We start from the raw sequence: 14,242 nt of genomic DNA on the forward strand, positions 1-14,242 counted from the left end.
TATTCTGCTTTTTTCAGTCACATAGCACCAGTCTATATCACACTACAATGATGACAAACCTTCTGTTGGTCTGTAAATGCAGTAAATTAGAATAACTGCCTTGTATAAAATGTCTCTCTCAAAATGGCTGTAGTGAATGTCTTGAAATAGGCCTCTGTCTCTTTAAGAACCTCTGAGCCTTTAGACACGCCCCCTCCACACGCTGTCTGTGGCATCAGTGGGGAGGGGGTTCTGCTGAGGAGCAGTGGTTGGTTACTCGGCTGGTGACGAAAGCTCGGAGGCGTCTCCAGGAGGTGGGGGCGTTCCTAGGAGGACTCAGGCAAACCTATCCCTAAAATGGCCGCCATCAGAGTTTTTGCAGATTACTCAAAAACATGTGAATGTGCCAAGGCAACACTTCAGGCATGTTTTTAATGAGGGAGTGACATAATAACATGATGGAAAGCTTGAAGAAGTCCATTTTGCATAATAACCCCCCCTTTTAAGACCTGGGTTTATCCATTTAGATTTCTTTGCTGAAAATGTAGGCAATTTTGACCAACAAATTACAGAGAACTTGAAGTACATGTTTTCCTCATGTTCGTTTTCCACACCAGAAGTTTCTAATATCACTAAATGAAAATAAAAATCCCCCCATTTCACCTGCAGTGTCTCGCCTTAACGCACTCGTTCACCTTGTCATTTTAATCTGAGCCAAAAGCTGATTCACGCTGCACTGCTCGTCAGCACTGCAGCGTTTCACTGAAATTCTCCCCCTTGATCTGAAACTTAATCTATAACCTTATGTCCGAGCATGTGTGGTATGTAATGTTTGTTTTTAGACAGTTCTGGTGTGTTTGTGGTTAAAGGAGTTGAACTGTTTGCTCTGTGGGCTGTGGCCTCCCTGCTCTGTCCCTCTGCTGCTGCTGAATCAGGCTGCAGCTGGAAGCCGTCCAGGCCCGGGACGAGAGGAGCGGGTGCAAACCATGCACTCCTCAACATCTGATCAGTCAGCTGCTTCTGCCACAGCGAGCCTCTTGTTCGGGCTCTGAACAAGGCCGGCACTGAGCCTTTTTTCCCCCAGACTTTTTATCTCTAGTTGCTCTTTTAAAGCGTTGTTTGCTGCTGAGTCACGCTGCCCCTCGGTGCTTCCCTCCCTCTCCTCTTCCTCCGCCGAGTCTGGCTCTCAGACGGACCGAGCCGCCGCAGTTGAGCCTCGGAGACGTGCTGCGCCAGCGGAGAGGGAGCGCTTCCATCAACAACCGCTCTGACCGGACTTTCTATTTCCAGTTGTGAGGCGGGAGGGGAGGTGGGAGAGCTGATGTCATTAGCAGGGGTGTGCGAGTGCATCGGCAGCCATGTCACATGCTGCTAGGTGGGTCAGTGATGCGCACAGACATGCATGGCAGCCGCACCGGGCACAGAGGCAGCAGGTTAGCCGCTTTGGAAAGGAGGGGGGGGGCAGGGGAGGGGGCGCCAGAACACGTCCGACTCCCCTGTCCTGGATCCACTCGCTTCACTGTGGAGCTGCCACAGAGGAGCCGGTGCTGATGTGCTGTTGTGTTTTGGGCAGAGTCGGAGCTGGCGGCGGTGGGCAGCAGGAGGATGCTCTTTCCCCACACCGGAGTCTCCCAGGACATGGCGTCGCCCCGGGGCCAGCTGGGTGTCAGCGACCTGGGGCTGGGCCTGCAGTCCCTGCGCCTGTCGGGCTGGGACAGACCGTGGAGCAGCCAGGACAGCGACGCACAGCCGTCTCCCACACACGTGCAGACCAGCTCCCCCTCCAGTAAGTACCACAGGGGAGGGACCGCCACACGGGTTAGCGGTTACAGAAGGGCTTTAATGTGGCGCTAAAGCGGTGACTGTGCAGAAACAATGCACCGTCACAAAGGACAATGATGTGGCACTTTTGCGTGGCTGCCTCTCGCCTTTAAAGAGCCGTCTGATAAACGCAGAGGTGTTGGAAACGCTCACAGCCTGAACAGATGAGCAACACTGGCCTCAATAGTTATTATTACTTTTAACTGTTTCACTGCTCGTCTGCCTTCGCACCAAAATGGATGATCCGTCATGTGTTACAGGCCCGTCGATGCTTTTTGTAAGAGTTCAGTTTTTATCCCTTTTAACAATAGTGACATGAGTTTCTTAAGTAGGTCTAACAAATGGGACACGACTCATTAATTCTGGAGCAGTGTGTCCCCTGCAGTGCAGTGTTAATTTTGACAACATATTTTGTTTTAGTTTTAGTTTTAGTCTTTTGAATAAAATGTAATTTTAGTCGAGATTTAGTTAAATTTTTTTTAGCAATTTTAGTCTAGTTTTAGTCGACTAAAATTGCAAGTTAATTTAGTCGACTAAATTTAAGACTAATTTAGTCGACTTTGCATTGATAATATTCATCATAATCACATTTAATCTTGTTCCTCTGCTTCATGGAGCTGCTCCACATGAACAAAGCTCAGAGCTGATCCTTTACATGATCTGAGGCTCTTTCAGACGCTCAATAGAAGTTTGGATGATTTTAGTCTCTCCCTTTCATTTTTATTTAGTCTTATTTTAGTCGACTAAAATATCTGGACATTTTAGTCATAATTTTAGTCTCATGAGAAACTTTTAATTTAGTTTTAGTCCAATTTTAGTCGTCAAAAATAACACTTTGACTAAAATTAAGACTAAATATTTTAGTCGACAAAATGAACACTGCTGCAGTGAAAATTCACTTTATCCGGTAAGAACTTCATTTGCAGGAGAAGTGCCAGTACGGGCCCGATAAAAACAATACATCCACAGACATTCAACAACATACAGCAATAATAAATACATTAAAAAACAATATAATGGGCCTTTGATAGACCAAGGTCCACAGTCATTTATTCAGTCATTTATTCAAAGTGTATGGAGCTCGAAACAAAAGGGAAATTATCACAACCAGAAAAGCCAAATGATCCGTGTAAAGAGTGCTCCAAACACAAACGAAACATTAGACTTTAATCGTGACAAGCTTCTCGGCCAAGAAGTGACTCAAATGTGCGGTTTAAGATGGAAAGGGTGACTGACTGTGAAATCTGTTTGACAATCCTTTTCGCTTGATGAGCAAACGGATACAAAGCCAGAGTGTGTGCATATCCATGGTTACTGACAACATCCCCGCTGAACTCCTGAGTCATCTGCAATGCTGTAAATGCTGTGTTCTTGAGTGCTAGGTATGCTGAACAGCCCCTTCAGCGGCATCCTGGGAAAGCCCCCTGGCTATCTGTGCCCGGAGTCCATGGGCATGACGGCCGACTTCATGGAGAAGTTTCCTAGCATGGCCCGCGTGGCAAACCGACTGGACTCCGGCTTTCTGGACTCGCGCTCGAGCAGCCCGGAGGACTCGGAGACCAGTGGCTTTAGCTCCGGCTCGGACCATCTCTGCGACATGCTGGTATGAACCCCTGACCTTTTAGAAACTCTGACACGCTGGTATGACCCCTGACCTTTTAGAAACTCTGACATGCTGGTATGACCCCTGACCTTTTAGAAACTCTGACATGCTGGTTTGACCCCGGACGAGGGCTGGGTAACGTTAAACAATACCAGAGTGGTATCAAAGAAGGTATTTTAAAAAAAAACCTCCTTTAGTTCCAAGTTTTAATGCTGTTGATCCAGGAAAAGAATTAAAGGAAGTCACCCATTTTATCACCAATATTTCTCCTATTGTTTAACCCATGTTTACAAAAACACATTTTTTCCCTCACGTTTTTCAATATTTTTGACCCAATTTCATTAGTGCAGCCCCCCTTCAGCTTTTCCCAAACTATTCATCATTTTTCACCCATTTGACTTTGGAGATGAACCCGATTACTTAAATTTGCAAATCTTCCAAATGTTTCCTGGTTCTTTATGCCACATATTTTAGTGAAGGTATGGGGAAAAAGTATCATTCAGGTAGAGCTGGGCGATTATGGAAAAAAATAATCATCATTTTCCCCATATTGATCGATCTTGATTTTCGATTTGATTTTTTTTTTGTTTAAAAGAAAAAATAAATGGTCTTTCCTGGACGAGCATGTAAACAGATGCTGCTGAAAACTGCAGCTAACGCGGCAGCAAAAACAAACTCCACACTTCTAGCCTCACAGTACAACATCCTTCACCTGCCAAGCAACACAAACATCAGCAAAGGAGATGCAAAAAATGTTAATGTTTGAAGAATGTCAGAAGCAACGAGCTCTCTCTCTCTCGAGCCTCTAAAGGCCACGACGTCACGGAGTGAAGCGCCAACAACTTAATAGTTACATAAAGAAATGAGTAAACCGTGCATTTATTAGTAAATAGACAATCAAACTTACAATTTATTGTTATAAGTCCAGCTAATCCAATCTCAAAACAAATCCACATGGTCCAAATGGCGATGACAGTTTTCCTCTTTGACGGTTTAAACTCTTCATCCCCGTGTGTCCTGATCCTCTGAGGCTCCTGCATGTTTATTTTGCCCTTTAGACGAGTTAACGGAACTTTGTAGCTGATTTTACATGTAAAATCACCCGGTCTTCATGCTGCTGCATGTATCATCCGTGCTTCCTGTTTGGGCCGAGTGTTTCCCTGGGATTGACCTGACAGGCGCTGCAGCTGCGCCGTCCACGTCTGGCCAATTCTCCTCGATTAAAACTCACCACGTGATAACCGTGGTCGACCTTTATTAAAATCTAGATTGGATGAAAATTCGTTTAATTGCCCAGCCCTACACTCGGGTATCGTTAAACGTTTCCCCTGACATTTACAAACTGAGTTACTAACGTGGCTCTCTGTCGTCCAGTCCACGCTGCGCATCTCTCCTCCCCTGCCGTACCTCACGTCCAGCATGCAGAAGGACCTGCTGAGGCTGGGCTCTCGCCTGGACTCCCAGGACACCAGCTCCCCCCTGACGCCTCCCTCGGGGGCCAGTCCTGCCTCCTCTGTGCTGTCCCGGCGCTGGCGCTCCAGCTCCCCCTGGCCCGGCTCCGATGTGCTGGACCAGTCTGACGCCTTCAGCATCGAGCGTGAGGCGCGTCTGCACAGACAGGCCGCAGGTACCGCTCTGTTTCCTTTATGTTTCACTGTTCATTAGAATAACTTTTGTTTCCAACGCAGCCGTGAACGAGGCCACGTTCACCTGGAGCGGGCAGCTGCCTCCCCGAAATAACAAGGACCCGCTGTACTCCTGCAAGGTGTTTCTGGGCGGCGTGCCCTGGGACATCACCGAATGTAAGTTTCTTTAAATAGTGGCCCCACAAACGAGCCCCGCAGGCTGTGAAGAGCTGCCGTCATTGGCAATGGTCTGGTTTACTTTGGCCAAGCTTTATATTAGGGCTGCATCGCTTTAACAAAAAACTAATTATGACAGATGATGTGTTTCGATTTGCAATTTTAAAGAGATATTTCAGGGTTTTCGACATAGGGCCTCATTTCCTAGTTATCCAGAGTGTTGATTTCTGGAGATATTTTTTTTGTAATTCATGTAGTCCTTGTATTTTAAGAGTTTCGTGGCGCTAGGCTAGTGCAAGGCTAGTGCATTTCTATGGTATCAGCTAGCCTGCTTTAAAAACGTGACCCGCTCCACAGAGCACCTGAGGCAAATCACTTATAACACCAGACTAACCATATAAATGTCTGTGTCCATAGAATAATGTTTGGAATATAACTGACCTGCATCACATGAATGATCACATTTTGAGGGACTATTTTCTAGCAGATCACTCCGCCGCCGCGTAGCTTATACAACCACGAAGCTGATGCTGCAAATATAAGGTCATTTAAATGCCAAATGGTTAAAATGATTATCGACAGACATTTACATCGTTAGTCTGGTGTTATAAGTGATTTTCCTCAGGTGCTCTATGGAGCGGGTCACACTGTTTTTAAAGCAGGCTAGCTGATACCATAGAAATGCACTAGCCTTGCATTAGCCTAGCGCCACGTAGCTCTTCAAATATAAGAACCGCATGAATTACAAAAAATAGCTCTAGAAATCAGCAACACTCTGGATAACTAGGAAATTATCCCTTTAATGTTTATAAAGCATGTTTTACCTCTCATGCTGCAGAATAACTTCTAAAACTGCTGTTAAACATCATGGCGCTCCGTTATTACATTGCAGCTTCATGCAGCAACACAATACAAATCTACAAGAGTCAGAAAAACAGTTTTAGCCTCGTCTGATAAAAGTGGCGCTCACTTTCTTCCCTCTTTAGCGACATAAATGCATTTTTAAAGGAATAGGCCACCGTTTTTCCATACTGAGATATGTTCTTACCTTAGCTTTGACGAGGTCTTTAGGACCTGTCTGATCTTCCCCCGTGCCTTCAGTCACGTAAACACAGCACAGACGGCGTTAGCATTTAGCCTCTCCCTCTCTCCTCTATAGCTCCAAAACAGGTCAAGATAGAAGCTACCAAGCTCTTCCACGTTTTCCCTATTTAAATATGGTTACGTGAAGTGTTGCACTACAAAGTATAAGTACACAAAATTAAACCATGTGGATTTTCTAAGCGGATAAAAGGGGGAACTATATTGTAAGGCGTAATAATACCAGGAGTAGTTCGAAATCCGCACAGTAATCTTCACTTTACTGTGCGGATGCCAAATTACTCCTGGTATTATTACGCCTGACAACATAGTTCCCCCTTTTATCCGCTTAGAAAATCCACATTGTTTAATTTTGTGTAATTATACTTTGTAGTGGAACACTTCACGTAACCATATTTAAATAGGGAAAACGTGCAAGAGCTTGGTAGCTTCTATCTTGACCTGTTTTGGAGCTAGAGAGGAGAGAGGGAGAGGCTAATGCTAACGCCGTCTGCGCTGTGTTTACGTGACTGAAGGCACGGGTGAAGATCAGACAGGTCCTAAAGAACTCGTCTAAGGTAAGGTAAGAACATATCTCAGTGTGTAAAAACGGTGGCCTATTCCTTTAAGAATCACAGGCTGCCTCATATTTACATCAAAAACCTCATGCATGTAGTTTGTTTTCAGCGCAGACAAACTTGATTCTTCTGCAGTGACTTCTGATCGACAGCCAAAGAAAGAGGCTCGATTATTCTGATTGGTGAACATGTCTATCACTCAAACTGTAGATCGCAGTAGCTAAAACCTCAATCTCGATTCAGGTTAATTGTGCAGCCCTACTTCATACACTGTCTTTAATGAGCAGATTCAGAGCATGCCGTTTGTGCCATAATTTAATTTCAAGAATGAACGTGTCTCTTTCAGCCGGCCTGATTGCCACCTTCAGCAGTTATGGCCCTCTGAGCGTGGAGTGGCCGGGTAAGGATGGGAAACACCCTCGCTGTCCTCCCAAAGGTAACGTGGCCAAAGGTAATGACGAGATGGTAGGCTTTTTTAACTTTCTCCTGGTGTCCGGGGAGCACTGGTGAGTCACTGTGGTGGAGCCGGGTCTGACGGCGAAGACGTGAGGGGCACAAATTAGATCTGAGTCACACGGGGAAGGGAAATGTAAGCCCTGGAATTGATCACGGTTTGTCGTCTGTATCGTTTATCACTTGATCCTACTGTGTGCGATTGTATTGACGAAAAGTAATGTGACACTGCGGGTGAGTAAGGCGGGATAATCAAATGTAGAGGGATCAATGTGAAGAGTTTGCTGACTTTTCTTCTGCTGTAATGTAAGAAAATGTTTTAAGGTTAAATTGACAATGGATGGTCAGGTTTCAGGCATTACTGAAGAAAAATATCCGTGGTGAGAAGAATGAAAAGTATATATTACATGAGTAGAAGGAATTGTGAGGTGTCTAAAAAGAAAAAACAGAATCTGAAGATGACATCCATTTCTGTGCCAAGTGGATTTTCCAAACCCTTTTCTCGGGATGCAACGATATCAGATCTACCTGTTTCTAAAGTTTAGTTTATTAAAGGGATTCAATTGGGCCCATTAACCCCTTAACTCCCACCTGAACCGAGCACATTTTCTCCAGTTTGGCTTTACCCCAGTCCAAAAGCTTCTGGAAAAAAGCTGTGAAAATGGCAACAAAACAAACAATGATGGAAATGTGACAAAAAAGTGAGAAAACATTGACAAAAAAGTGACGAAAAATGACAAATGTGACAAAAAATTCCAAAAATGTGATAAAACAATTTTTTTTTTAATATGACCAAAAAATGACAAATGTGACAAAAAAATTACAAATTTGATAAATTGACGATAAAATAACAAATGTGACAAAGTGACAAAAAAATGACAAATGTGACAAATAAAATTATAAAAATGTGATAAAAATGAGTTACAAAAATGAGTTGAACACCCAACAAAAAAATGCTGGAAAAAGAATCTGACGTGAGGAAAAAGATCCCCTCGGTTCAGACGGGAGTTAAGAGGTTAAGATAACACAACCCTTTATTTAAAAAATGTTATTTCTAAATATCACTATTACTCAAAAGTAAAACCTCTTAATAAGCCATGGAGTTTCCAAAAGCGTTTTAGTTTTAGTCTCGAGGGAAGGGGGCGGAGTTAAAAAGTCCGCTCAGTGAGTGGGCGAGTGAAAGGCACAGGAGCAGACCGTTTATTTTAGTTTATTTGAGTAACAGATGCATACAGGTATAGTATACATATAACATACAGAAAGTATTCACAACATAAGTGCTGCTCAAAGGGAGTAGGAAGAAGTTGGTTAATTTTTTCTTAAGATTAATTTTCCTTCTCTTAAAACACCTTTGTGAAGCAGCAGATCGTCAGAAAGTCGCTGTAAACCTGTCGTTTAAAGTTTCACAACGGTTGAGACCAAAGCGATTGTGATTTCGATAAAGCTGATTTTTGGATTCAGCACATCAAAACTGTCCTAAATGTGTAGTGAACCAGTCCTGAAAATGCCCTAAAACCTTCCTTTGACTCGCAGGCTACGTGTACCTGATCTTTGAGAACGAGAAGTCCGTGAGGGCCCTGCTGCGAGCCTGCTCCCAGGACCCTTTCCACCCCGAGGACAGCCGCGAGTACTACTTCAAAATGTCCAGCCGCAGGATGAGATGCAAAGACGTAAGCGCAGCACGGAAAGGCCTTCAGCTTCTGTGATTCTCTCGTTTTACCCCAGCGTCTGTCTTATAATAATAATAATAATAATAATAATAATACATTTTATTTGTATAGCGCAGTTATCAGTGTTAATTTTGACAACATATTTTAATTTAGTTTTAGTCTTAGTCTTTTGACTAAAATGTAATTTAATTTTAGTCGAGATTTAGTCGAAAAAATCTTTTCAACTTTAGTCTAGTTTTCCTTCCATCCATTTTCTTCCGCTTTATCCGGGGCCGGGTCGCGGGGGCAGCAGTCTCAGCAGAGATGCCCAGACTTCCCGGTCCACACACACCTCCTCCAGCTGTTCTGGAGTCTAGTTTTAGTCGACTAAATTTAAGACTAATTTAGTCGACTTTGCATTAATAATATTCATTATAATCATATTTAATCTTGTTCCTCTGCTTCATGGAGCTGCTCCTCATGAACAAAGCTCAGAGCTAATCCTTTGAAAGAGCCTCAGATCATGTAAATTCTCTGCCAGACAGTCAATAGAAGTTTGGATGATTTTAGTCTCTTTTCATTTTTGTTTAGTCTTATTTTAGTCGACTAAAATATCTGGACATTTTAGTCACAGTTTTAGTCTCATGAGAAACTTTTAATTTAGTTTTAGTCCAATTTTAGTCGTCAAAAATATCACTTTGACTAAAATTAAGACTAAATATTTTAGTCAACGAAATTAACACTGGCAGTTACTCGATATTAAAAGCCTTTTTAAAGAGGTGGGTTTTGAGTTCTCGAAGGCGGGGAGATCAGAACAGGCACGGAATGATGGGGGCAGTGAGTTCCGGAGTGTGGGGGCGGCGATGAAGTCACCCCAGGTTCGGCGCTTGGTCTTACAGGGCAGGGACAGGAGGTTGGCGGTGGAGGAGCGAGATAGAGTGTGATGGAGGTCTGGAGGGCTTTGAAAGTGATGAGGAGGACCTTGAACTGGATGCGTTGAGGGACGGGGAGCCAGTGGAGGTTCTGGAGGACAGGGGTGATGTGTTCCCGGAAGGGAGTGTGCGTGAGGAGGCTGGCGGCAGAGTTCTGGATGTGATGAAGGCATGAATCAGTTTCAGCGGCAGAGAAAGTGAGGGATGGGCGGAGTCGTGATGTTTTTGAGATGGAAGAAAGCAGTCCGGGTTATTTGCTTGACGTGGGGTTCGAAGGAAAGAGTGGGGTCGAGGAGAACACTGAGGTTGCGGATGAGCAGGGACGGAGTGACGGTGGTGCTGTCGAAATTGAGGCAGATTTGGTGTTTTTTGGGCCGATGTCTGTTTTGTCACTGTTTAGTTTTAGAAAGTTGTGTGTCATCCAGGTTTTGATGTGTTCAGGTGCAGGTGATCCCGTGGGTGATCTCGGACAGTAACTACGTGCGCTGTCCCGCTCAGCGCCTGGACCCCAGTAAGACGGTGTTCGTGGGCGCCCTGCACGGGATGCTGAACGCCGAGGCTCTGGCCAGCATCATGAACGACCTGTTTGGGGGAGTCATGTACGCGGGCATCGACACGGACAAGCACAAGTACCCCATCGGTGACTGCGCACACTGAGGAAACATCTGACCCTCTGTGACTGAAACTAACCGCTGTGTCTGCGCAGGCTCTGGACGTGTCACTTTCAACAATCAGCAGAGTTACCTGAAGGCCGTGTGCGCCGCCTTTGTGGAGATCAAAACGCCCAAGTTTACCAAAAAGGTCAGTGTCGACGTTTAGGTTAATTTATTTGTACCCGTGGGTAAATTCGTCTTGCAATGCTGAGAACTAGTCGACACATTAAAACGCATTATACAAAGATAAAACATCACACGTATTTAAATATAAAGCTTGTAAGTGCTCCAGATACTAACAGGATGTGCCTTTGGTGCAGAAACAACTGAAGTTTAAGCCACTTGACGGTAACAAAGATAAAAAGCAGTGTCAGGGGTGATTTGATCCCGACTTGTTCATAAAGGAAAGGGCAGCGGAAACAAAACCTTTCTTAAACGGTTCCTTTGGCTCATTGGCATCAAAAACCGACGCCCAGACGGAAGCATCGAAACTGAATGCAAAGGATGCTCTGAGTCTGTTACGATGCTTCGTGCCGTCCTGTCTATCCTGCAGAAAGTCCAAACTGGTCTGAGGCCGAGGACTTTACGTGACCAGCTGATTAAAGGCGTTTTTGTTTTTAACAGAAGAGCTCCCGTACCAGGCGACTGAAAGCCCGATAAAAAGTGTCATCACAGTTTTATCTACATGAAAGGACAGTTTCCAAAGACAATACAGTCGTTGGTGGCCCTTTTTACAAACAGCAGCACAGTTTTCATTAAAATTCAGTTTGCGATCTATAATTGTTCCAAGATACCTGTAGGACTCCACACGCTCCACTTGTCGTCCCTTTATATATGTTACAACATGTGGGAGAGCTCTTCCTAAAGTCGATGATCATATCTTTTGTTTTTGCAAAGTTCAAGAGAAGATAAGACTCATCACACCATTTGACAAAACCCTCAACAACTGAGCCACGCTGACTTTCATTTTGTTTATAATGTGTAATCCACCTGTGATCTTCCATGTGTTCGATCTGCAGGTCCAGATCGACCCATATCTGGAAGACTCCATGTGTCAGGTCTGCCTTCGTCAGCCTGGGCCTTTCTTCTGCAGAGACCAGGTCAGGATCGAACACGTTCAGCAGAGTTTCACAGTAGCATTTAATGACACAATGATCATTTTATTCAAGCAACATAAAGGAATAGGCCACCGTTTTTCCATACTGAGATATGTTCTTACCTTAGCTTTGACGAGTTCTTTAGGACCTGTCTGATCTTCCCCCGTGCCTTCAGTCACGTAAACACAGCGCAGACGGCGTTAGCGTTTAGCCTCTCCTTCTCTCCACTATAGCTCCAAAACAGGTCAAGATAGAAGCTACCAAGCTCTTCCACGTTTTCCCTATTTAAATATGGTTACGTGAAGTGTTGAACTACAAAGTATAATTACACAAAATTAAACGATGTGTATTTTTCTAAGCGGATAAAAGGGGGAACTATTTTGTAAGGCGTAATAATACCAAGAGTAGTTAGAAATCCGCGCAGTAATCTTCACTTTACTGTGCGGATGCCAAACTACTCCTGGTATTATTACGCCTTACAATATAGTTCCCCTTTTTATCCGCTTAGAAAATCCATTAATTTTGTGTAATTATACTTTGTAGTGGAACACTTCACGTAACCATATTTAAATAGGGAAAACGTGGAAGAGCTTGGTAGCTTCTATCTTGACCTGGTTTGGAGCTATAGAGGAGAGAGGGAGAGGCTAAATGCTAACGCTGTCTGCGCTGTGGTCTTCACGCGTGCCCTCAGTCACATAAACAGACAGGTACACATGAACTCATCTAAGGTAAGAACATATCTCTGTAAAAACGGTGGCCTATTTAAACATTTCTCCATATGTGCATTGATGTATTCCACATTTATCTTATGTGTGAAACAAACTTATTTTCATGCTCGAATGAAAGTGGGAAGAAGTAGCACTTTTTTATTCCCACCCCAATTTACAAAACATTTAAATGCACTGATTTACTATTTGGTTTTGTGAGGCATCTAAAAGTTTTGCTGATTTGGAACGTTTTTGCAATGCAGAATCTGAAATGACATCCATTTTTCAGTGTCAGTGGATTTTCCAATCTGTATTCCACGAGGAACATTTTATTTCTGCTGTTCTGTTAAAACCAGCCCTAAGGGATGTTTTTTGATACCTTTACCTTTGATACTATTTGCCCTCTCAACACAAAACAGAACATTTTCATTTATTCCAAAGACTTTCTTTTTAAATGTATCATTTAAAGCTGAAACAACAAAGTCACGTCCTTTAAAGCTGTCCCTGCTTTTGATACTTTCATTTCATGATGTGCAGCTCGAGCCAAGGAGCCGGTTTCAACAAAAGTTTGGCATAAGAAGTGAACTTGCGTATCAAATATAAGTGTATCGCTTTCATAAACTGTCACCAACACGCGCTCGTTTGTAATGGGACGATGTGGCCTAAAGTCTGTATCACAATAACCATATAATTGACAAATTTCTTAAAATCCCAGCCCACCCCAGTTAAAACGGTGGCCTATTCCTTTAATGCAAAAATCCTAATATTTCAAAGGAAATGCAAGAATAGAAAGTCTGTTCATGGTTTATTTCACAACCTTTTTTTTTTTAAAACCTAAATCAGATTGTTGCACTCGGTTACTCAAGTACTTTGAGACAATGTGACTCGAGTACTGAGTCATTACAGCTCTTTACTTGTACTTGAGTAAAATTATTTAAAGGGGCTAGATGCAAGTTGGCCATTTTATACTCACTACTGCCACCTCAGGCCATACGTGTAACTGCAGCTTCTATATGAAGCTCGCGCATGACTGACCTTCGGACCTGAATCAACACCTTTTTGAGTGACAGCAGGATTTTAGAGGCAGTTGTGGTGAACAGGTCTGAGCTCATTCTACACATTAGGACATGGCTGGAACATGTAGGGGAGGAAAATACTTAATTTTAACATTTTTAAACTCTGAATAGTCCCTTTTTAAAAGTAACGTTATTCTTGAGTAAATGTTTTGGCTACTCTATTACCTTTGGTTACAACGTGGACATGATGATTTGTCATAAACCAGTGTACTTGTACTTCTGTGGTGACGTGGGTCCTGTGTTTTCAGGCGTGCTTCAAGTACTACTGCCGCTCCTGCTGGCACTGGCAACACTCCATGGACATCCTGAGCAACCACCGGCCCCTGATGCGCAACCAGAAGAACCGCGACTCGAGCTAGAGCCGGGCTCGGGGGGCCCTCAGAGGAGCTCCTGTGGGAGTGAAGCCGCCGCCCGCTCCCCCCTCCAGAGGACGAGCGCAGAGCACGGACGCCCTGCGCCAGGCACCGCACCAGGCACCGGGGGATTTCACTGTTGACTTTTTGCACTTTGCTCCATGTTTGCTGTTCACCGTGGCACTATGCACAGTGACCTTGTTGGGGAAGAGACAAGGGCCCTTCACGTCGACGCATTTCACTCGCGGCCGGACGGGAAGGTGGGAGTCGGCCTGACGTCGGCCCGGGCACAGAGAAATGCCTTTTTTCTTTCTTTTTTTCCTTTTCTTTTTTTATGTTTTACGTTGCATAGTGAAGAGCAATCACGCCAGTCTCATTGCCTTTCAACGGCTGACGCCATACAGTGCCTTTAAACTTTTATTTCCCCCCCCCCCCCCCCCCCCTCCCCAGTTGGTCTCG

The 14,242-nt window shown here is 44.2% G+C and overlaps 1 protein-coding gene across 3 annotated transcripts; it reads left to right on the top strand.

The window, feature by feature from the left end:
* Positions 1-1,184: 1,184 nt before the first annotated feature.
* On the top strand, positions 1,185-13,849 carry cpeb1b (cytoplasmic polyadenylation element binding protein 1b). Of its 3 annotated transcripts, none has more exons than XM_079554718.1 (11): positions 1,185-1,412; positions 1,553-1,765; positions 3,177-3,403; positions 4,778-5,030; positions 5,092-5,205; positions 7,210-7,299; positions 8,850-8,986; positions 10,339-10,537; positions 10,604-10,698; positions 11,570-11,650; positions 13,679-13,849. In XM_079554718.1, exons 1-11 carry the CDS (start codon positions 1,382-1,384, stop codon positions 13,787-13,789), a joined length of 1,551 nt encoding a protein of 516 aa, XP_079410844.1. In that variant the 5' UTR covers positions 1,185-1,381; the 3' UTR covers positions 13,790-13,849. The 3 variants fall into 3 exon arrangements, with proteins under 3 accessions (XP_079410844.1, XP_079410845.1, XP_079410846.1); XM_079554719.1 differs by having other exon boundaries at positions 3,183-3,403; XM_079554720.1 differs by having other exon boundaries at positions 1,185-1,354.
* The last annotated feature ends 393 nt before the right edge of the window (positions 13,850-14,242 follow it).

The sequence above is a fragment of the Gobius niger genome (genome assembly GCF_951799975.1).
Source record: "Gobius niger genome assembly, chromosome: 4".
Classification (NCBI taxonomy): Eukaryota; Metazoa; Chordata; class Actinopteri; order Gobiiformes; family Gobiidae; genus Gobius; species Gobius niger.